Source organism: Odocoileus virginianus, chromosome 23 (assembly GCF_023699985.2).
Source record: "Odocoileus virginianus isolate 20LAN1187 ecotype Illinois chromosome 23, Ovbor_1.2, whole genome shotgun sequence".
NCBI lineage: Eukaryota > Metazoa > Chordata > Mammalia > Artiodactyla > Cervidae > Odocoileus > Odocoileus virginianus.
In genome coordinates, this window is record NC_069696.1 from 5,591,406 (window position 1) to 5,615,102 (window position 23,697).

At 54.0% G+C, this 23,697-nt stretch overlaps 1 protein-coding gene across 14 annotated transcripts in view; it reads left to right on the plus strand.

Moving 5' to 3' along the window:
- Positions 1-23,697, plus strand: part of CACNA1C (calcium voltage-gated channel subunit alpha1 C) — a 388,445-nt gene that overhangs the window by 258,883 nt on the left and 105,865 nt on the right. For 7 of the 14 annotated variants that reach the window (XM_070453270.1, XM_070453268.1, XM_070453260.1 and 4 more), the window contains exons 6-9: positions 384-542; positions 7,755-7,951; positions 13,833-13,936; positions 20,608-20,780. In XM_070453270.1, coding sequence (XP_070309371.1) covers positions 384-542; positions 7,755-7,951; positions 13,833-13,936; positions 20,608-20,780 — 633 coding nt within the window. Of the gene's footprint in view, positions 1-383; positions 543-7,754; positions 7,952-13,832; positions 13,937-14,193; positions 14,298-20,607; positions 20,781-23,697 lie in introns of all 14 variants that reach the window. The other 7 variants (XM_070453275.1, XM_070453261.1, XM_070453272.1 and 4 more) reach the window with 2 other exon arrangements.

Sequence of the window (23,697 nt, forward strand, 5' to 3'; positions counted from 1 at the left end):
TTCTCTGAAAGGATCAGGGGACTTCAGAACCCATTCATTGAGGTGACACATGCCAACCAGAACTCCCCCTCTAACCACGCTGAAGTACGCTAAGACAACTCCACCTCTATCGCTAGGATCGCTCTCCTCCTCCCCAGTTGAGAGGCCCTTAGAAGGACAGTGTCTGCCTGTCCTGCCATTTGGATGTGGCTCCTGGGGAGGTTTGCAGTCAGGCCCACCTGGATCCACTCCCGCACCCCACCAGGCGTCACTCTGACTGTGCAACCTGGAGCCTCGGTTTCCTCACCTGAAACTGGGCGGCAAGACCCTCACGGGAGGCCAGGCTGAGCAAATGGCATGAGCTTCAGGCAGCGGGGTTGATAGCATGAGCTTTGTCGTTGCAGGTCTCCAGGTGGTCCTGAACTCCATCATCAAGGCCATGGTGCCCCTGCTGCACATCGCCCTGCTCGTGCTCTTTGTCATCATCATCTACGCCATCATCGGCCTGGAGCTCTTCATGGGCAAGATGCACAAGACCTGCTACAACCAGGAGGGCATTGCAGGTAAGGGAGGCGCCATCCCTCCAGGCCGCTGGGGAGCCCTGCCTTCTGGCATCCACGTTTCCTCTGCCAAGAGAGGCAGGGATTTTATTTTCTCTCTGGGGTCTAACTTCTGTGTTTACTAAAATGAGTCTCTGTTAAAATAGCTAAACGTAAGCTTTGTCCAGCACTGCCCTGTGTGTGTGTGTGTGTGTGTGTGTGTGTGTTAGTCACTTCAGTCATGTCCTACTCTTTGAGAACCCACAGACTGAAGCCCACCAGGCTCCTCTGTCCATGGACTTCTCCAGGCAAGAATACTGGAGTGAATAGCCATTTCCTTCTCCAAGGCATCTTCCCAACCCAGGGATCGAACCCATGTCTCCTGCACTGCAGGCAGATTCTTTACCATCTGAGCCACCAGGGAAGCCCTGTCTGGCACTGATAAGCACTCTCTAAACAAGGCGCTTAGCCAATGCTGAATTTTTTAAGAATCAGGGCTTAGTTGGTGATTCTGTCCTTGCCCCTCATGTGGCTCATCATCAACTGTGCCTTTGGGAGGAAGCCCCGCCCTCAGGAGGAAGCCCCACCCTCGGGAGGAAGCCCCGCCCTCAGCCAGTAGGCTCACAACCTTGCATCCTTCTCACCTCTGGGGTGACCTGGCTCCTCTGCCTCAGTGTTTCTACCTCCCGTCCGGGGGCCCCCAGTCCAGGTGAGGAGGACGGCCTGTGACAAGACTCCTTTCCTCCGGGAGGTGTGGCTCTCCACGTCCCTCCCATAAGCCAGTGTGTTTAACCAGCCGTACTGCTCACTGAGTTCACCCCTGTTTGGACTGAAGTTTGGGCTTGACAGACACTCCACAGACTGCTGTCTTTAGCTCCTAACATCTCAGCTGGACTTTAAAATTAAAAAAACGTTTAAATAGAAATTGACAAGGCTTTTAAACAGACAAAGTAGTTTAGCACAAAAGATTATTTAAAACAATATACTCTGCAAAGGAGTGAGCCCATGTTCGATATGTGTGACTTTTTTCAAACAAGATCTTCCATCTTAGTTTTTTGGCGTCTTGGGAAAGAAAGGGGAGCATCCTCTGAAGCCTTGAAGGACCCTCTGTCCCCTCCATGTCCATCACTTCTCACTCCCCTCAACCCAGGCAATAAATTTAACCTGAGCCCCTTGCCCTGGGGTGTGGCGGGAACATTCAGTGGAGGGAGTGACATGAGTTACTCACATTCAGAAACCAAAGCAGACTCCCTTATCTGTGTGGTCTGGTTAGACTTAATAGATTGACTGGGTCTTTGTACGTGGCGACAGCCAAAACGAAACCCTCAAACTGTGAACCTATAGTCAGAGATTCACACAGTTGTTTTAACTTTCTTGATGGTGAGTCTAAGAGGAGACTGTTTTTTCACCGTAGAGAGCATTTCTTGGGTCATAATTGTATAAAATAAACTGTCATGTTCTTTTTTTAAAAAAAAAAAACTTTTAAAATTGAAGGAATTGGGTCTTGACTTTAGCTAAAATTCTGAGATTTTCAGCCTTGCTTAAAGAAATACCCAACATCACAGCGAGTAATGTTCTCCCCTTTTAATTCAAAGCCTTCTTTTTGTTGGGCTCCATCTGTAGCTGCCCTGAACCAACACATTTAACATTGATTGTGCAGCTTCCTTAGGGCTCATCCTAAGACCAGCCTGAGAGCGAGTATAGGACATATAAAGTTCATGCCATCGTATTGAAATGGTCATGACCCATCTGACCCAGACTTCTCAGGCCGTCATGGAGATGTCAGGTCTAGAAGACCCCATCAGCTGAGCAATGGGCCGTGATTGGGCTCACTTGAGCACGGAGGGGGCGGGGGCATGGTGAGATTCCCATTGAGCAACCATTCCCACGCAACTGTGCTCCTTGAGCTGAGGGAGACACTCACACACCTCCCTCCCCCACCCTGAGGTTTCTGCCCCAAAGGTCGGGGACCAGCCAAGGCGGGTTTCCTGAGGGCAGCAGGATCCTGTGGGGCTGCACCAGCACCGCCTGGAAGCCTCTGACTTTGTGGTCAGGCCATCAGTGGTCTCAAATGGCCAGTAAATGCTGGGTGTGACAGCCCAGGCCGTGGGCTCCTCTGTGTTGGACGGGACAGCCGTAGGCCTGCCGAGACCTCCAGTGGCCCCTCTGCTCTCTGGGGACGGCAGCACTGGCCTGGCCACTTGGATGGCCAGTCTGGGAACACACTGCTGTCCATTCCTGAGGGTAAACAGACCAGGAAATGTGCCTGCTTCTTTCCAGAAAACACCCAGGTTATTTACCTGATGGTTTATCTCCCCCGCCATCAGGTTTGGAAAAGAATCAGCCCCCACCACAGAAACACAGTCAGCTGGGGAGCCCAAGGACAGACTCCGGGGACAGTCTCCCGAGGGAGGAGCCCTGCCAGCCCCACAGGAAGGGGACCTCTCTGTGCGTGGAGCCAGCCCCCCATGGGGAGGGCGCCCAGGACACTGACTGCAGAGCCAATTCACTCGGCGTCCTGCACCAAATCCTGGGCTGGTCCAGGGACCCTCATCCCACAGTGGTGAGGGCTCCTTCCACCCACACGGTGACCAGCGCTGACAGGGAAGAACACATACGGGAACCCGGACACACTCAGCGCAGCCAGAGGGTGGAGGGCCCAAGCCTGCAACCTTTGACCCCAGTCCCCCTTTGCTTTGGAGACGTTGGCATCACCTTTGGAATGGGTGTCCTTTTTTCATTTTAGACTTTGGGTTGAATTCCTGAATTTTTCTGCAAATTTAGATTATGCTAAAGTGCCTGAATGTCCTTGTCTTGGTTTTCTTAAGGGATTTTACATCCGGTGATTTTTACACTTGAGACAGCTTTGTGAGCGTGTAGACATGGGAAACTTTGGGTGTCGAATCCACACCAGAAAGCTCTGGGCTACCGGTGGACTGTTGTTCCGCCCGTGGGCTGCCCCTTCCAGTCCCTGAAGACGCAGTGTTTGGAGACACACGTTCCCCGATCCTGGAGGCATCTGCAAGGCGCCTTCCTTGTTCCTCAACAGACACATCACCATATGTCCATCCTTTTTGTCTCTGGTTGTCCCATCTGTTTGGTGGCGCTCGAGCCAGGTCACTCTGAATCGCTCTCCCAAGCGCAATAATTACCTCTGAGACTGGAAGAGAGCTGGTTGGCTGAAACCCAGATGTGAAATCACTTTCTCTCTATTCACTGCTCAGATTTGGGGCCTCAGAAAGTAACTGGTTTTGTCTTTGGTCATTTCCCCCTGGAGCCCCTTGCTGGCGTTCTCCCAGAGTCCCTGCTCCTGCTGGTATTAACCACACTTCCAAAATCTCTCTCATCTTCACCTCTATTCTTCTGCCACAGACTTAATTTGGAACTTTCCAGAATGACTCCTCCTCTCTCACTTCTGCTTTGAAATGGGGAGCCCGCATGGCTTCAGCTCCTTCTCAGACTTCACGCTCCCACCTTCCTCTCAGGGAACCCACGGCTCTGCAGAAAACCCAACATGTCTTCACGTTTAGACTAATTTCCCCTCAACCTCAAGGGCACGTTGCCAGGACCTGCTGATCTGTATGTGTTCACATTTTCCAAGTGTTCCCTTTAGTGCTTTTTATAGACACCTATTTTTACCAGATTGTTATTGCTCCTTAATTGTTCTCGAATCTTTTTTTATTGTTGTTCAAGACAGATTCAGGATAGCAGAGAGGCACTTGATCCTGCAGACCAACTTTCTGGATCTGGTCCTCTCTCATTTACTAATGAGATTGCGTCCCCTGGATGCTGTTTTCTTTCCAGCATCCATTTATAAAGCCCCAAGATCCATGCTCCTCCCTTGAGGACACTCAGAACCCACTCTAGCAGCCTTCACCTTTTCCTCATTTCAGTTCTGAGGAATTGGGATGCAAGGAAAGCTATCAGATCAGGGGTCACAGTGCAAAGATTAGCAGCATCTTTACTGCACTAGAGAGCAAGACCCAAGAAAAAGAAACCCAAGTTTCCGTCTATGTTGTTCACCTTCTCTTTTGTCTTATCTTTCATCTTCCCAGCACTTTTGTCACAATGACTGAACACATCATCCCAGAAAGCCATCACTAGACCAGTGAACCCAATAAAATTTATGATCTGTTTGGTTCCTGGGTTTCCAGTCCACTTACTCTCAATTTCTAGGTGCTTGTCATCCACTTTCTTATGTATTCCTTAGATCTGAGGCTCACTTTTCAGGTTCCACCGTCTTACAGCCTCCCATTACTTAACCTCACATCCAAATTTGCAAAGATTTCAAAAGTTCAGAAGTCACCAAAAACAGACCAAAGTTCCTTTCCATGAAGGGGGTCTCCTGGGGGCCAGACCCCAGGGTAGGAAATAATGCAGACACTGTTGTCCCCCATATGATTCAGGGACCAGGGATCCCCTGGGTCGTTGCACACACACCTGACCTAGAGCACCAGGCCTGGAACAAGCCAGGAAGCTGCTCTGCTCACAGCGGCCCCAGCCTGTGGAAGCCGGCCAGCCAGCTGTCCATCACCAGGCGAGCGGATAAACCCACAGTGACCTGTACATCCGTGGAAAGGAACAGACCATGAAACATTGTGCCTTGTGAAAAAATATGGACCCCAAAGCCACCTAGTGTGATTCCATCCACATGAAATTGCAAGGCAGGTAGATCCATAGACAGACGGCAGGTGTGACTGCTGGGGGCTGACTGCAGACAGGGCTTGGAAATTTGGGGCGGTGGAAGCGTTTCCAAATGGGTTGTGTTAACGGCTGGACGGCTCTATAAATTTACTAAAAATAACTGAGCTGTCCATGCTCACTGATGACTTGTCCGGCATGTAAATTATGTTTTGATGAAGCTGTTTGAAAAGAGAGAGAAAGGCAAAAAGCCAAGACAACACGGGCCGGCGTGTGTCTCCAACCACACAGCTCAATTCACGCCCCAAAGGGTCACCCTTAGGATTAGTATTCCTCTGCTGTCATCCTCCGGGGAGTGAGAAGCTGTAATCTGAAGCCACAGACTGAGAAGCAGCCCAGCAGCCAATAGCCTCGACATCGAAGTCCTCGCCCCCAATTACTTGGATCTGCCAGAAACCAGAGAGGACTCTGGTGGCCTGGAGTCTCCGAATGAAGGACGACAAGCAAACTTTCTCTTTGGGGGCACATCCTCGCTGCCATTTGAGTTGTTTGCTAGAACGAAGGTCCGTTCTGTTATCCCTGTTTCTTTCTACAAGCCTAAGACAATGCTCTTAATTTCTCAGAGTTCTGCAAATTCCATGCCATTACCTCTTGCAACTGGGACCAAGACTCTCATTATTTTACCAAAATGGAAATTCTCAGCTCAGCCAAGTCTAGTTCAATCCACCTCTGCATGAAAAATAGCCTAACTCACTGATTTCCCAGCATGTCTTCCTGGAGCGTGGAATTAGCCTGAGCACAGCCTGCGGCCATGGGAGATGTTAAGCTGTTTCCTGGAAAAGCCAAGAGGGCTCCATACGGGGGAGCATTGTTCCCATCCCCCATGGCCGCCCTGTCCTGAGTAGAAGTCCAGACGGTTTTTCTCTCTCGAAGATGCTGGAGAAAAGGGCAGGAGGCAAGGTTCCACATGACACGACCATGCAAAATACTGCAGTGGCGTTGTTCCCTGGGGCTGGGATAATGCTCTGTAACGGGTACTTTGCGCCATCAGAATTTGTTCTCTGTCCTTCATCAAGAAGGCATCCTCCGCTGTAGAGTGACCTGCATCCCTGGTGAAGCATCATGTTACATGCTGCATGGACCTGCAGGGAGTCACGAAGTGCCACTGAGCAGGATCTCTGGCCAATTACATGAAAGAACCTTCCCATCAACAATACTGAGGGATCCTGAGAAAACTGTAATTGAAAAAAACACATGTACCCCAAAGTTCATTGCCACACTATTTACAATAGCTAGATCATGGAAGAAACCTAGATGAATCGATAAAGACACTGTGGTACATATATACAATGGAATATTACTCAACCATAAAAAAGAATGCATTTGAGTCAGTTCTAATGAGGTGGATGAACCTAGAGCCTATTATAGGGAGTGAAGTAAGTCAGAAAGAGGAAGACAAATATCATATATTAACACATATCTATGTGGGATCTAGAAAGATGGTACTGATGAACCTATTTGCAGGGCAGTGGTGGAAATGCCGACATAGAGACAGACTTGTGGATACAGGGGAGGAAGGAGAGGGCAGGACAAATGGAGAGAGTAGCCGGTAAACATAGACACTAGCATGTGTAAAATAGATGGCCTGTGGGAATTTTCTGTGTGACACAGGGAGCTCAAACTGGGGCTCGATGACAACGTACAGTGGTGGGATGGGGTGGGAGGTGGGAGGCAGTTTCAAGAGGGAGGGGACATATGCATGCCTATGGCTGATTCATGTTGATACATGGCAGAAAACAATGCAATGTTATAAATCAATTATCCTTCAGTTAAAAATAAGTAAATTTTTTAAAAAACATACTGGGCAGGTGGGTTGAATTGGGAGATTGGGAATGATTGACATGTACACTATTAATACTATGTATATAGTAGATAACTAATGAGAACTCGGTGCTCTGTGGTGATGTATATGGGAAGGAATCCACCAAAGGGGATATATGTATACATATGGCTGATTTTCTTTGCTGTATGGCAGAAATTAACACAGCAGTGCAAAGCAACTATACTCTAATAAAAATTGTTGGGTTGGCCAAAATGTTCCATAATATCCTACGGAAAAACCTGAGGGAACTTTCTGGCCTACCCAATATTTTTTAAAAAACCCACAATGCCCTCGCCCTAAACTCCAGCATTCCCGCAGAAATGTCTGCAGATACTTGAGCACCAAAAACAGAAGTCATGGCCTCCCCCTCTGCGTTCCAGGATGTTTTTACTCAGAGTGGTCGCCTCATAGTCATATTTTTCTGGGCCGTTTGACTGGCAGCCTCTCCTCTGTCTGTGAAGTCAATCCAGGTTAAATACAGTTTTACAACACTCAGCTGAAAGCACTGACCTTCTGAATTGACAGCAGCCTGAATGAGCAGCTAGCGCTGTGTGTGTCCGCTTGTGTTTGGGGCGTTGGTGTGACTGTGCTCTGCACTGTCACCGCTGGGTCCTTTGCCATCCCACCCCCTGTTTTTCTAACTTCTCTCTTCTTTCTCTGCCCATCCCTCTCCCCCACTCCCACCTCCTTATCTCTTCCCCTGGCCACTTGAGATGTCCCAGCAGAAGACGACCCCTCGCCCTGTGCCCTGGAGACGGGCCACGGGCGGCAGTGCCAAAACGGCACGGTGTGCAAGCCAGGCTGGGATGGACCCAAACACGGCATCACCAACTTCGACAACTTCGCCTTCGCCATGCTGACCGTGTTCCAGTGCATCACCATGGAGGGCTGGACCGATGTCCTCTACTGGGTACGTGCTGGGGCAGGCGGGGCGGACAGCCTCCGCCTTCCAGGGCCACGCGGTCACACGCACACCAGGAGGAGTGAGGACCTTCATTTCTTCCAGGTCCTGCCTGAGAAACAAAGCCCATGAGCCTCTCTCTGCTCACCAGCCCAAGAAAAGTGTCACCTCTCATTTGTCCTCCACAGTGGCAAGCGCTGGCACACAGCCCAGTGGGGCTACAGCCGACCCGACACAAGGGTCCTCTTGTAGGGCTTCTCCCGCCCCTTACATGTCCTGCCCATGTCCCCAAGGGAGTGGGAGGGCACACGTTCAATTTCTAGGGCTAAAGAGAAGACTCAGGCTTGGTCTTCAGAGAGGAAAGCATTTTTATTGAATTGTGCAGCATCGCGGCATTCTATTGTGTTTTACCTCTTGTGTTTGATCTTCCCTCCTTATATCAGATAGTCCATCAGACAAACGCATAACCAGCCTCTTCACTGCTGACAGAATGCTCTGCTGGTGGTGTGATGTGTATTCAGAAGTGTCACTTCTCAAGTGCCAACCAATCAGCAGTAAATCTCCTTTTACCTTAAAGATGCCCTTTTATCAGCCAGTAGCCAACATGACTTTGCCAGCATCCGAGCTGTCGAGGGGCAGGTTTTCATGCAGCCTGCCCCACAGGCAAACACACCATATTTGATCTGTCTTCATCCTGGCAGTCAAGTCCATTATTTATAAAAACCCCAGAAAATGTCATTCTTTGTAGGATCTCTTACTTCCATGTGAGAACTGACGTGCCAGAGCCCAGCACTGCACTCCAGCGTTTGGGCGGAAAATGCTTGTTGTCGGGCTTGAGAATATCATCGCGCCCAGAGTTTTGCAAATAATCAAGTGGATTTGGCTTCCCTGAAAACAGTCTAAGAGGCTGTTTGGGGAGGAAGGGATGCCAGGCTGCCAGGCTGGGAAGAACCAGAGCCAGGAGAGGTGTCCACCCCCGCCCCGGACCAGGAGGAGGAGTTTTGGAACCTCTCAGAGATGCTCTGCACATTCTGGGCATTGTGGCTGCTAAACTGTTTTCAACAATCAGAAGCCCTCTTCTCCCAGTTTCTGGGGGCAGACTGAGACCCTGCACTGCCATGAAATGTGCACCTCTCTTCATAGAACCAGTTTAAACTTGCCCACGTGCCTTGAACCCCACCAATGATATTCAGTGTTCCCTGCTTGATCGGGGGTGCCTGATGTCCTCAGGATTCAGACACAATTACATCCAACTCAGAGCAGGGAAACCAGCTAGACTGCACTTAACAATGGTGGTCCTGCCGTGGGAGCCTGGTAGAGTGGCCATGCCACTTTTCTGTGTCTCAGAAAAGACACAGGTCTAATCACCTCTCCCTCCAACCGAGACGAACATTGGCACCCCTCTCCCAGGCTCATACTCAGTAAGAACTTGGCTTTGAATTTGTGAGACAAAGGGAAATGAGCTTACTCTTTCCGGGCAAGTTTAATTTCTTTTAGCAAAGCAGATAGAATTCAAAAGTGGCCCTAAGGAGTCCTTCTACCTTGGGTGGGTCCCTCTGGCCAGTCAAAGACAGATGCCCTCTAGCAACGGGCATCACAGGACAGGTGGTCGTGTGGGACTGGGCTCCGGGGCCTCATCATACGAGCTCCAAACCCAGGCCCTACGTTGCCATGGAAACACCTCCCATGGCATCAAATTGAGGGCAGGACGGCAGTGGGTGGGTGGGTGAGGGTGGGGGAATAGGTATAATTTACTTTGCTGATGGCCTGATGTATTTTTGTGATCCTCCTTCATCCCTCCCTCCTGCTTCCCACCCCCCCAGCCAGATGTGGTCCAAGGAGGTGCTGTCACATTGACAGCCAGAGTGGGGGTTGAGAGGAGCTCGCCCAGCAACCAGCAATTTTCAACAGCTGTGTTGTGCTTTCCCCCTCGCCCCCCCTCCAGTGGGGGGAGGTGGTGATGAGCTCGGGCAGGGCATGGCAGTGTCAGAGGTGGGGACAGACCCCAGCCCTGTCGGCCTTCCCCTGACCCTCCCAGCACCTTCCTAAGTGCCCGAGCTGTGTGTGCGTGTGTGTCTGTGTGCGGGCACACATGTGCATGTGTGTGCACCTATACACACACACACACACACACACGCACCCCTGAAGACAGAAGGGAACCTCCTGGTGGGTATTTTGAGGGAGGCCCCTCCTAGCCCAGAGCGCCTGCCTGCTCTCTCTCCTCTGCTTCTGTACACTCTCTGGTTGCTCCTCCTTCCTCTCCTCAGGCTCCTTCTCCAAAAACCCACAGACTCTCACACCCCTCTTTGCTTTCCTATAAAACATGGAGCTCTCTGAGCAGGGAAGGGCCCACTCCCCCACCCAGTACAGCCAGGGGACAGACGCAGAGGGTCGGCCGGGGGACAGACACCGAGGGTCGGCCGGGGGACAGATGCCGAGGGTCGGCCGGGGGACAGATGCCGAGGGTCGGCCTGGGGACAGATGCCGAGGGTCCAGCTGGGGGACAGACACTGAGGGCCCAGCCCCAGCCCCTACAGGAGCTCCCAGAGGTCCCCACACCCTGTGTCCATGGAGTGGGGGGCACAGGGCATCTGCAGGGAGGCATGAGTGTCCCCTAAGCCCCAAGCAGGGCTCCGAGCAGGATTTCAGGCACCCTGCACTTCAGGAATCTCAGTGCCTCAACAACTGTCCATGATGGGGACTCTGTTGACCTCTGCCCATGAGGCCCTCTGCCCGGGCCCCCAGACTCTGCTTCCCGTGTGACACAGGACAGCCATCTGGCCTGTGTCCTGGCCTCACTTCCTCCACCAGCACTCATCCCCTCCCACTTCCTGACACCTCCTGTTTTCCCCAGTTGGTTTCTCCCTGACCAGTTCTTCTGCTGATTTTTAAGAATTAGAGATTCAGCTTAAAACTAAAATTAAAAGGATTCCCTCATGAGAAATCACAAAAAAGAAAGACGTGTCTTTGGGAGCTTCTGCCTCAATTTGGCTCCAGCAGGAATGAAAGCATAAGGTTTTAACTTTGCACAAGTCAGTTGTCAGCTCCACACTCACATGTGTGGACACACTGGGAGGACATTCCTCACATACATGCACTCACACACATACACACATATGCATGTATGTATGTGCATACACACACTTATATACTCACACATGCACACACATATACCCCTAGATACACACTCACACATGCATACACATATGCACACACGTATATATACATACACACGCGAGTGCACATGCACACACATACATGTACGCACCATGGCCACTGATCGCTGGCCTCGGCACTGCTGAAATATCCCTGGTTTATGAGGAAGGTCTTTTGCCTCCAAGCAGGTGGCATTGGGTGTTTGACCCTGTTCTCTCCCATTCCATCTCCACCTCTTCTCCCTGCCTTAAAGGTGTCCAGCGAGCAGAGCTGGGGAGTTGAGCTCTACCAATGACAGAGAGCCACTCAGGGTGAAAGTAGAGAAGAGTCCTCGTCACCAGAGACAGCACCTGGCTCTAACAGGGATGAGGTAGAGAAGGTGTCGGGGTCCCCGGTACCCCCAGCCCTGAACCCCGAGTCTGCCCTAGGTTGGGCATTACTGCTCAGCACCCACGCAGCTTTAAACAGAGAATCTGTTACCTAAACAATACACTCCTGGTTTATAAACATATTAAGAAGGGGAATTCTCATCTCTCAAAGCTATAATTTGTTTACTTATTAGGTTTTGTTTTATTCATTTTGCTGGCATTAGGCAAGTTCTTATTACTCAGTAATTCAATTGAACACACATTTAGTGAGCATTTACAGGGCCCCCAGGCCTGCACTTGAGGAGTTTGGGTCTAATTGGAGAGACGTGGACACAGAGAAATGTGGCTCCCACTCAGGACCCCGCGAGAGCAGGGAGGGCTTCCCGGAGGAGGCGGGGTTTCGCTGGCCCATCAGTTTCACTGAGTGGGGAGCAAGAGAGAAAGAAAAGCCAGCTTTACACCAGTTTGGAGACTGGACAGAACCATGCTCTGGGCTCCTCACACATCTAAGAGCCAGCCCAGCCCCCTGCGGCCTCACCAAGTACCAGAGGCCCACCTGGGACAGCAAGGTCCACGGGCCTCCACTCCACGCCCCACTCAGTGCGGAGTCCCGGCCAAGTCCTGGAGAAGCTGGTTTTGTCGAGTGGTGGGCCTGCGGCAGATCCCACACCACCTGGGCATTCCTGGTGCCGGAGCATGCACAAAGGGGCAGGAGGGGTCAGGTGAGATGGTCCCCCGACTTGCTGCTCCCCCAGTGACCCGCGGGTGGACCCTCGTGTCCCACAGACAAGGTGATACAGGTCAGGGTTTCATCCGGCCACCGCCCTAGGCACTTGCTTTCAGGGCAGAGCCGACCCCGCCCACCAATAACAGTCCCTATAATGCACTATGATTTTAAAGGCTGCACCTGCTACCTGTGATGACAGGTGACAGCCTCCCATGCCCCCCAAACTGCCCAGCCCTTGGGTACCGCAATGCCTTGGAGGGGGCACCAGACCTGAAAGGTCCCTGGAGTCAGTTGGGGTGGAGAGAGGCCCCCAGAGGATGGGGCTGGAGTCAACAGTCCTCCTATGTTTTCTTCCTGGGGAAACGTGATGTTGGATTTGAAGGTTGGAGGTATGGTTCCCTCCAGGAATTAGATGTGGGGGGAGGGGAGGCATGTGTTTCAACAAAGCCTGGTTACTGGTGAGGTCCCAGCTGAGGGGCTGCAGGTGGTGGACCCCGGGGGCCTCTCTGCATGCCCACCCAACAGGGGCCCAGAGAACAACTGGCTTCAGTGTCTGAGCAGACCTGTCCTTTTTCACCTCTAAGTAAGGGTGTTAGCAATCTGGGTCATTCTTTAAAATACTGCTGTATTTATTCTTCTCTCCTGAATAGCTCCACGCGGGCTGACTGAAGCCATCCGTCTCCTGCTCCCGCACTGCCCTACTTCAGGGCCGCCCGCACATGTGTTGGCGCCCAGGCCGCCCCAGAGCAGGGGGCCCAGAGCTAAGGTGGGGGTGTGAGAGGATGCAGAGAGTCACAGCCTCTGTCCTGTCCTTGCTTTGAAGGCTGGGCTGTGGACCAGAGGGTCTCAAGCCTAAGACACATCAGATGCACCCGGGGCTTGTGAGATCCTGGGACGTGAGGCGCCCCCAGTGTGGGTGTAAGGCCGAGGGGTGAGGTTCCAAACTAGGCCCCAGGTGCCCAGGGAGGATGATATTGCTGGCCCTGGGGCCTCCCCTGGAGAATCACAGATGCAGGTCATTCGGGAAGCCTGTGCCCTGCGCGATTTTGGAAACCCAGTGGTGTCAACCTCCCATGGGATCTCCGTTGGCCCATGTTTGCTAGAGCTGCTCCCTGAGCACCAACCCCGAACCACCGTCCTCCCAGCCCGTGGCCTCTGAAGCCAATGACACAGTGTGGTCATCAGCACTCATCCACTCAGGCCCCTGGGTCACTCACTGAGGAAGGCGTCTCCCCATGCGACCCCAAAGCCGCCACCCTTGCTTGTCTGTGAGAGCTGAGGCCAGGGTGCCGGCCACAGTGACCACATAAACCCAAATGAGCGGAAACCATCTCCTAGGGAAGAAAGCACCTTGGAGGTGACCCAGCTTCTTAGACGAGTGCATAGAAAATATTGGAGGGAAATTCTGCTCCCCCGAAAATAAAAGGGCAGAGACAGCCGAGCGAGATCCCCACCTGCCCGGAGGCAGAGCCGCCAACGTCCTTCCCGCTCAGGTCAAGGTCACCGAGTGTTAGAATCAAGGTGGCGCTGGGCGACAGTGGTTTCCCCCAATCTCTGCTTCTCCCTCCTGGCCTCCCGGCCTCCTCGCTGTGAACTCACTCTTGCTTCTCTCTCTCCTCACTGTCCTTGGTCTTTCCAGATGCAGGACGCTATGGGCTACGAGTTACCCTGGGTGTATTTTGTCAGTCTGGTCATCTTCGGCTCCTTCTTCGTTCTAAATCTGGTTCTTGGTGTGTTGAGCGGGTAAGCTGAGTGTTTCTGTGTCCTCGTCACGACGCAGCTGAGCAAGGCCCCAGGCCCCGTGTACTCGTCACCAGGCCCAGGAGAACAGAAGCTGTCTCACTTCAGCCGCACGTGCGGACCGCTGGCTGGGCAGGCCACTTGGCCTCTGGTGACCCGGATGCCCCGGTCCCGGCGCCTCCCGGTGGCGCCGGGCCCAGGGTAGCGGGCCGTGCTCGGCTGCTCCCGGAGCTGCACTAACTCTGACCCCGTTCTTCCAGGTCAATGATGCCGTGGGAAGGGACTGGCCCTGGATCTATTTTGTCACATTAATCATCATAGGTTCATTCTTTGTTCTTAACTTGGTTCTCGGTGTCCTTAGCGGGTAAGCAGGACCAAGCAAGAAGGTCTCGACTTTTCCATTTACCTTGTTTTACTCTTTCTGCTCTTCCTGGCTCTATTCTTCTGGCTCTGATGAACCCGGGACGTGGGCCAGCCCGGGAGCCTTAAAGTGAATGTCCTTGGCCTGGCTGGACAGAGGTCAGAGGCACAGGGAAGAGCCCCCCTGGCTTGGGCTACAGTGAGAGGTACCTGGGTCCACCTGTCTCCTGCCAGCCCTGCCCACGCCAGGCTGGACTGTCCAGGTGGGCAGGACGCTTTTCCGGGGACCTCGGGAGCATCTGGGCCCCTTGGTTTGGCAGAGGAATTGGAGGAAGATTCGTGGGCCGTCTGCTCTGGCCCTCGTAGCAGCCTAGCAGACGGGCACCTGGGCTATCTGTCCAGCCTCCATCCAGGATCACTGGCAGTGAGGACTCAGGCCCTCTTTACCCATGCTGACTGGGCCAGGAGTTTGAGCTAAAATGCAAATAAACCAAACAGACCGAGATTCCCCTTCTCCTTGGCTCTGATCGCAGCCTGGGCTGCCCCTGTCTGTGTCCGCCTCGGGAAGGAGGAGCACTTGGCTGTTTAAAGTTCCCGATTACAGGAGGACAGAGGAGACTGAGCATGTTTTCCTTCAACTTTTTCTGCTCATCTCCAAGTAGGAAGCCCTCCTAATTTCGGCCTTGGTACAGATAAAGTTAAAAAGTGGTCAAGGCAGCAGGTGGCAGGGCCCAAGGAGCCCTGGGCAACCACCCCTGCCCCACAGCCCCACTGGACATCTCCTCAGCCCCCTTTCTTCTTTCCAAGCCCAAGCCAGCCACGCCAAGGCCACCTCTGAAGGCTCCCGTGACTCTCTGCTCCTGCACCACATGGGGGAGGGGCCGCTGCTTCACAGCCTTTCCTCCCTCTCTGGGGATGTGTGTGTCGGGGAGAGTCGGCCAAAGAGGAGGACATCCCCCATCTCCTGCCACAGTCTAAGGCCCCACAGGAGTGTCAGGGTCAGCCCTGGAAGTGGGGAAGGGGCAGGGTCCATCCTGACCTCACCCCTCCCCAACAGGAGGGCCATCAGAGGCCCCATCTCCCTGGCCACACAGCGGGGGGACTAGCACCCTCCGTCAGTGTGACAGCGATGCACAGGACAGTGGGTGCCCATGTCAGCTGCCTGGAGGGTGGCAGGGTTTCCATTTTGTGTCCAACACAAGAAAATGGCCTGTTTATAGGAGGTCGTCAGGGAGAGGGTTGGAAAAGTCAAACTCGTCACCTCTCAGGGCAGAAATTTAGCTGCTCCAGCGCTGGCCTTCCTGGAGGCTGGAGGTTCTTAAATGTTGCTCACCCAGCTGACAAAGCGGGGATCGTGACCCCAGCCCCTCGGTCGCTGTGATGGCGGCATGTGGTCGTTTACTTCAGTGCCTCGGCGGGCAGCAGGCGCTCAGCAGTGGCACCATCCCTACGGCAGTGCTGTCCCCACAGGGCTGACTGTTGGCTCGGTGCTGTCAGAGCTGGACAATTGAGCAGCTCATCCCAGGTTAGACGTGCTGCCCTCTGCTTCCAGGGACGAGGGAAGGGCCCCTGAGGAGCCGTGGGGCTTGTAGGGGTCCCCTCACTGGTCAGTGTCTGCACAAGGCCCTGCCCTGCTCCCATCTCCCCATCACTGCCCGCAGACAAATGTTGAGTGAGCTGGGCCTGTGACGTGCCAGCTTCTCAACCTTGATAAACGTGGCTCCACGTCCTCCCCCAGAGATTAGGAGCAGGTCTGAGCAGTGAAGTTCCCCTGGAAATCTGCAGTGGAGGCTGAGGCGTCGACCACGAAGCCCCCTCGAGCAGGGGTCTGCCTGGTCATGCTCGGCCCCCGAGGGGTACTCCTCCCCAGAGGTCAGAGCAGAGTCAGATTGTGGCAGTGCTGGGGGCAGGCAGAGTGGTCTTAAAGGGTGGGTCTCAGCCCAGCTGAGTCTGAGTGGGTGGGTGGGCCCACGGGATTCTAGAACCCAGATCCACTCCCCTCCTGGGAGCTCAGCCCTCGATCAGTCTCCCCAGACCCCTCCCCACCCCAGCGGCCCAACACTGCTGCCCCTCCCAAGCTTCCTAGGTCCCAGACACCCACTTTGCCTGGACTCAGAGTGTCTGCAGGCAAGCAGCTCCCCTTCCTGGCCCAGCCAGAGGGCTGGCTGCCCAAGGAGAAGCCCAGAACCAGGCTGCTGTTGACTGAGCATGTGCAGCAGTGACCCCGTCTTGACCAGTCAAGACAGTGCTATGGTATTTCCCCCACCACTCCCCCCAGATCACAACCATATGCCCGCTTGCCCTGTGGCCAACCTTCCAGAATACTTGGAAATGTCCAGGGGCTCACCGCGAAGCCCCTTCTCGGGTCAGTGTCTGTTGTGAGGAGTTCGTCAGCAGGCTTCGGGCTTGGCGTCCTTGGTGGATCCGCTCACGTGCTGCCCACGCTGCCCCGAGAGCTGATGCAGAGCACATGTCCACTCCACAGAGAAGAAAAGTGAGGTTTATATGTGGAAACCTCCCCAGTTCTCACTGCTGGGGCCTTGAGGATCAGGATTAAACCCCCACATGTGGACCCACGACCTTTGCTCCCATCCCCCACGCTCCCCTGTCTCCAAGCCCATCAGCCTCGTAATCCCATGACTCCAAATTATGGCCAAGATGCAGGGGGGAGAAGTCACCTGTGGGCAGATGGGGGGCCCAGACCGAGAACCTGGAGGAAGCTGGAGAATCCCTGCCCTGAGGGCCTCAGGCAGTCCTGAGCTGGGGGCCGGCAGCTGGTAAATGAAACAGCCCTTGAAGAAGAACAGAGCTCCCCACATGCAGCACTGTCATCTCAAAGTGTTTGGAGCTGGTGGCTGGGACCCTGCGTCCATCAATTAAGGGTATTGTCCTTTCAGAGCCCAGCAGGGTAACTCATCCTTATATATTCCTCCCTGCAGTCATGGAGGAAGGGCTCAGGGTGCTTGGGGTCTCCTGCTCAGGAAGGCAGGAGAACAACTATGGAAAGCCTCCATTTTAAACATGGAAGTCAGAGATTTTGGTCACTGGAAGATTGGGCATCCTTTGTCTGGAAACCTATTCCTGCTGAGGCCAGATGGATCCATGTAGCTATCCATCTTGTGGATCTTTTCAAAATGCTTCCACGTTCATTGCCTGTTGATTCTCACAAGTCTCGGAACCTCCAGAAATCTCACCTCCCGCCCATTAGAACAGTGATCACGACCACAAGATTCTGGAAACTGTGCTAGAAGTTGCAATCGAGTGAAAGTCACTGGACCCTGGATTCTGGTCACTTTCTGGTTTTAAGTTGTTGCAAACAGAGAAGACATATGTCTTCAGGTGATAAGGGGCATGGGATCTCTTAGACGGTGGGTGCCCAGCTCTTGTTCCCTCTGGAGATGAGGCAGAGGGCCTGAGGGTACAACAGGCATGTTGTGACATGGAAACAGCCCTGACCACCAGCCACAGTTAAGACCCACGTCAAGAAGCAGCAGAAGTGCCGGACAAGCTGCCTTGCAACTGGAGTAGGGGTGATGCTCACAACTCCCGGCAGGGTTGGTCCAACACTGAATTCATGAACACTGAACTCTGTTCTTTGGGGGAAATAGAGGGTTAGGTTCCTGTGAGCCTCTGGACACAGCCTCATCATCAGGAGACAAGTTGTTTTGTATGTGCATCTATATGAAGGCATCTTGTTTAAAGCATAGTATAGTTCACACCGCACTCTCAGCCCACAGCTTATAACTCAGGCCTGGATGGAGCTCGTCAGACACTTGAACATTCCCCCGAGGCACATCCCAGCCCTTGAGCACATAGGGTCATAGACTACACAGCAGCTTCATGCTTGGAGGCCGTTTAATCAGAAAAATCACCAACAAAAAGTACAAAATGCAGGAGACATGGCATCAGATGGGCTGTAAAAAGGCCCTCATTTGCAGTATGAGCTGCACCCAGAAGGTGGCAGCCCCTTGTCTCACCTCGGCCGGGATCATGACCCCGGATCCTGCCTTCCTGCATGTCTGCAGTGACCACAAAGTCTCTCAGGGATGGCATGACTAATAAGGCTTGGGGAGGAGACAGGTCTGCAGACGCAGAGTCCGTGGGTGATGAGGAGCGGCTACACCGGTCATCATGGGGCCTGGAGCCCCAGCCATGGCACCAACAGACCTTCCACATGCACCACTGGGAGCTGTGCAAACCGCACACCCAGAATGGTCTCTCCACCACATCTGTGCCGTCAGCCACTGCCAGCGCCCCTGCCTTCAGACAGACACCCCATGACTGACACAGCAGCGTGAGACGTCAGAAAGGAGATGAAGAGACAGGTGCTTCCGCCCTGCAGGTCCCCTATAACGTGGGGTCTGGAAGAGGAGCCCCGGCCCTTCCATGTGCCCTAAACCCCATGAGGACCCGGCCATACTGCTCCTCACCCCTCACCCCCAGGAAACCTCATTTCCTCATCTCCTGGGGGTGTCTGTGTGGTTCCCAGGGGTCTCGGATGTGGATGGCAAGCTTCCACTCTGCAAAGCAGATGTCACCATGCATGACTGGGTCAGCTCCCGGCTCCAGGAGGAGGACAACCTTAGCTACTCAGTCCCCTGCACCCCAAGCCCGCTGCACAAGGAACAGAGCTCCCAAAGGTGGGGGGTGGGATGGGAGGATGATCAAGGGGGCCTGGAATTGCAGTCTTGGAGGGGTGCTCTGTGAAGTGACTCCAGGCAGCGAGCCCACAGCCAAAGAGGAGTGGTGGGTGCGGAGGGCTGGGGCCTCTCTCCAGGCCCCTCCCCATCGGCAGGAGCTGAGGCCTCCCTCCACGTGGTCAGTGGGCAGCCCAGCTCCTTTTTCCCCCGGGAAGGTAGGGGAGGTGCTGGGCAGCTGGCAGGAAGCCCAGGAAGAGCAAGTTCAATCAGACTGGAATTGGATTCAATCAGAGTGAAGAACATCCCGTCCCAATCAGAGCATCATCAAAGCAGCAGTTGGCAAGAACTCGGAGCCCACATCTCCCAAAGGAAATGTCCCCAGACCATCCCGGCCCTACCCCTCATGGTAAAGAGTGAAAGCTGAGCTCCGGCAGCGAATGCAGACCCTGGACAGTGGGTGTGGGGGCTCCGGAGCTGAGGTGTCCTGCCCGCTGGCTCACCTGTGCGCCCTGCCTTCCACGACGCCTGCCTATGGAGCGTCAGATCCTGCAGAATCCCTCCAGGTGGACTCTGCAGCCTCCCACCCTGACCTGCACCTCCCCCACTAAGGGAAGGAAGAGTCGTGTCTCTAGGAAGAAGCTGAAATGCCCAGTGCATCCACAGATACCCCAGGGGTCCCGACTACCACAGACTGAGGCATGCACGGCTATTTATTTAGAAAAGGCACAGACTTGCTTCAAGAGTGAGACCCAGCCTCCTTGACCCCCTTCTTGGCCACCAGCCCCTCCTGGCTCAGAAAGTGAATTCAAAATCACAGAGAAAATAAGGACAGAGTCACAGAAAACAGGAAAGAAGTAGACACTCTCCAAAATTCTTTAATAGGTCCTTCTTCCAGCAAATACCAACCCAATTTTAGCTTCTACTCATTATTGCTTGAGACTGAATGCCCCATTTAACTTTTATATCGTCTTGACTTTATGCATTTCCCCATTCTGATTAGATTTCTTTTTTAACCCAAAGGGCAGCCACAGGACATTTTCTTGTGTTTGGAACCCTCTTTTGTCTCCTTCATGTGGGAAAGAGCTTTCTCTAGATTAGAAACCCTCCAGGCTTGCTGAACCAGCAGAACATGCCCTAGAAATGAGAAGGGGTGGAGAGGTGAGCTCTCCTGGGCCTGACCTCAGTGACTATCCCAGCCCACATATATCATGGGCTCTTTGAGGGGCAGAGCCCTGATTTGTAACATCTGACAATTTCTGTAGTGTAAACACCCCACCAGGGCCAACCTCAGCCCTTGAGGAAGCACCTGGGTTGGCAGAGCCGGTGGGGTGGGGGGGGCTTCAGCCAGACTGCAGCTCCTCGTTTCCCAGGGCTGTAGTGGGGGTCCCCACTGGCTACTGTTTAGAAGGCCTTTCAGGTCATTGGGGGACGTCTGTCATGAGAGGCAGCTTGCAGTCACAGCCCCAAAAGAGGGGACATGGGTTTGGTCTATCTGCTGTTCATGTCCCAGGTGAGGATGCCCCCCCCCCCCAGCCATTTTATGAAAGCAGATCAGACCTGGGACAGGGGTCCATGCAAGTGGGGGCCGGCGGTGGGCTTCCTGTGCGATGCAGCTAACCCTTTGTTCCTCTTGCCCCGTCTCTCCCGCACTGCCCGCTTGGCGTCTCTCACCAGAGAGTTCTCCAAAGAGCGAGAGAAGGCCAAGGCCCGGGGCGACTTCCAGAAGCTGCGAGAGAAGCAGCAGCTGGAGGAAGACCTGAAGGGCTACCTGGACTGGATCACGCAGGCCGAGGACATCGACCCCGAGAATGAGGACGAGGGCCTGGACGAGGAGAAGCCCCGAAACAGTGAGCGGCCGCCCGCAAGGGGCTGGGGGCTGGGCCCAGGCAGGGGTGCTCGGGGGGCAGAGGCTGCCCACCCCTTCCTCGCGGGTGCATCCTTCTCGGCTCTCAGAAGTCCGTCCCACAGGTGCAGCAGAGCCTCCCAGTCCTACTGGAGCTCTGGTCTGGAGACACTTTGCTCGGTGGGGTTCTTTGTTTTCAATCCGACGTCGTCCTTCCTGCCCGGCTCCCTGGGCGGAGGGGCGGGCATCCTGCTCTGGGCTTGTTCAAAAGGGACCAGCTTCACCTCCACCACCTGGAAAGGGTGCCCCTGCCGCTTTCCAAGCACCACTGCGCTCTCTCAGGGAAAAGAGCCAAAGGTTTCCCTCGAGGAGGTTCAATTCAAAGCTCCAGGGAGGTGCTAAACTGGAAGGTTGAGGAAACCCCAAGGAATTTGGCAGAACAGCATCAGGTTTTAGAAATGGAGCCCAATCCCCTCTCTCTGGGGTTTCCCATGGCGGCTTATTGGCCAGGCTTTTGCTGGGGTGGTAATGAGAGTGATGGATGGTATTGACTCGCAAGTGTCGAGGAGATGATGAATCGCAGAAATTCAGGCTCGTGGGACACGCCCAGTGGTTCTGAAATGTGGGCCGTGGACCAGCAGCACCAGTGTCACTGGGGGACTTGCTAGAAATGCAGGCTCCTGATGCCTCCTCAGATCTGGTGGCTCCAGGGTGGGGCTCTGTGCTCTGTTCAGCTCCCAGTACCTGGGTTGTGGGGTGAACGTGGCCCTAACTGCCCTGTGTCTCCTCTGACCTCCGTCTCTCTGACCCCGACCATGCTTTCCTCCTGTGGGTGTCCTTCCATCATGTTTCATACTTTTGAATAAGGTCATTTCTGGCCAAGGAATCCATAAGGTTAAACAGCTTGCTGCGTGGGTCAGGCAGATAAGGGCGGGGAGCCAAAGAGGATTGGGGGCCGAGAGGGAGAAGGGAGACCTGCTGGGCTCTGGGGACTGATGGGGAGGCGGGGTGTCCATCACTGCATCCTTCCGGAGGCCAGGAAGGCACAGGACGCGTGTGTGCACGTGTCTCCCGACACGGTGTGTGGATACCCTGGCCGTGTGCGTGGGCGTACGTTGTGCTGGTTGTGTCCACGCTTCCTGGCTGGTCTCTGGCTGTTCCTGCTCGTTGGTGCCTGAGCTCTCGGTAGCAATCCAGGAAGAGGGGTGGGTGGAGGGAGAGGGCAGAGGACACGGCTGTGAGCAGAGAGCGGCCCGCCTTCCCTCATCTCAGACGCAGGTGGAACACATCCTCCAACAATGCCCTTTCTGGTGACTCTGCTCAAGGTACAAACACAGAATTAGAACATGCCCTGCCAGGGGCTGGTAACAACATGATTCAACAACCCAAGGAGGACTTCACGCTCTGCTGGGAGTTCAGCAGGCTGGAAGGCTGAAGGCCTGGGATGGATTAGAACAGGGACCAGCGACGCAGCCAAGGGTGTTCCTGGGAAGATGCCCAGCAGTCTTGCTGACGGATCATGGACGAGGGGGTGGTCCATGGTGCCAAGCGGTGCGTGAATGAGTGAGCTGGCCTGGGAGCCGAGGGGACCCCTGCCACCAAGCACAGGAGTCGGCTCTGGGCCCCAGTCTGTTCCCTGGTCAGGACAGTACTCAGTTCTCGACAGATGGTGGGAGCGGGTTTCTTGGCATGTTCATAGGGATATGTGTGTCTGCAGCCCACCCAACACTGCGTGGCCGTCCAGAGACGCAGTGATCCCCTCTCCTCCAAGGATGAGTATGCTGCCCCCTGTCCTGCCCAGATCGGGGAGTCTCTGCTGCTGGAGCAGATCGAGTGCACAAGCCCCCCACCCCCATTTCTGACCCAGCTTTGGGGAGCACACGATGAACCACCCACCCTAGTGGACAGAGTCTCTCTCAGGACCCTCATGAGCCCAAATACGGATGAGCTCAGCCTGGAAGCTGCTGCCCCTCGCCCAGGCTCTTTCCTCAGGGCCTGGGTCTGCTTCTGTCTTCAGCCTTGTCCCAGGAGGAGGACAGTACAGGGCCTGCCTGCTTCCATCATGGAAATGGTGGTGGGGCAGTCTGGGGGTTGGGGCGCCAGGGAATGAGCATTTTAAAAAGCAAGACAAAGGGTAAAATAGAAACACGTGAGGAATTGAACGTGCGATGCTTGGGGGTGGAGCCAGAAAGTTCATCTGGAGGTGGGGGCTTCAGGAAAGTCCGATCAAGAGCAGAGTGGACAAAACTGGGTTGTTAAGGAGCTGGCCACCTGATGGATCTGAAGAAAAGGCAGGCCCGTGCTCAGAAATTATATTCTGATCTTCAGAACTTCATAGTTTTCCCTTTGAAGCAAATACAAGGGGAGAGATGCTACTATATGTTTCCATCAAAGTAGCTGAAATTTGCCTTTGAAATTGCTAAAAGATTATAGTACAGTGTATCTGCCAGTTCTTTTTAGCTCAAAGACTAGTCTTTTCAGAAAAAGGGTAAAAGATATTGTCAGTCTTGACCAGTGGCTCTGGCCACTTCTGCCTTCGCCCCAGCCGGGAACCCCAGCAGCACTTAGGAGATGCCAGGTGTCTGACAATGGTGATATAGCCGTGACTCCAGCCAGGAAACTGCTCAGTGACATGTTATTGCCTGGTGGCTGAGCACACCCATGAGGAGCCCAGGTATATATTTGTGGAGGAAAAGCTACGGACACCACTGAGGTCGTAGAAGAAGCAGGGTTAGGGAAGGCAACAGAGAGAAAGTGCACTGTTTGAGGTGTTTCTCTAAGTAATCAGAGTCGATAAGGTGGCCAGTAAATTATATAAAAAATACGTTACAATATTCTGAGTTCATTCATCCTCCCTCCCACCCATCCATCCATCTCCCGATTAAAGGTCCGCTCTGCGCCACATGCTGCTTCAGACCCTG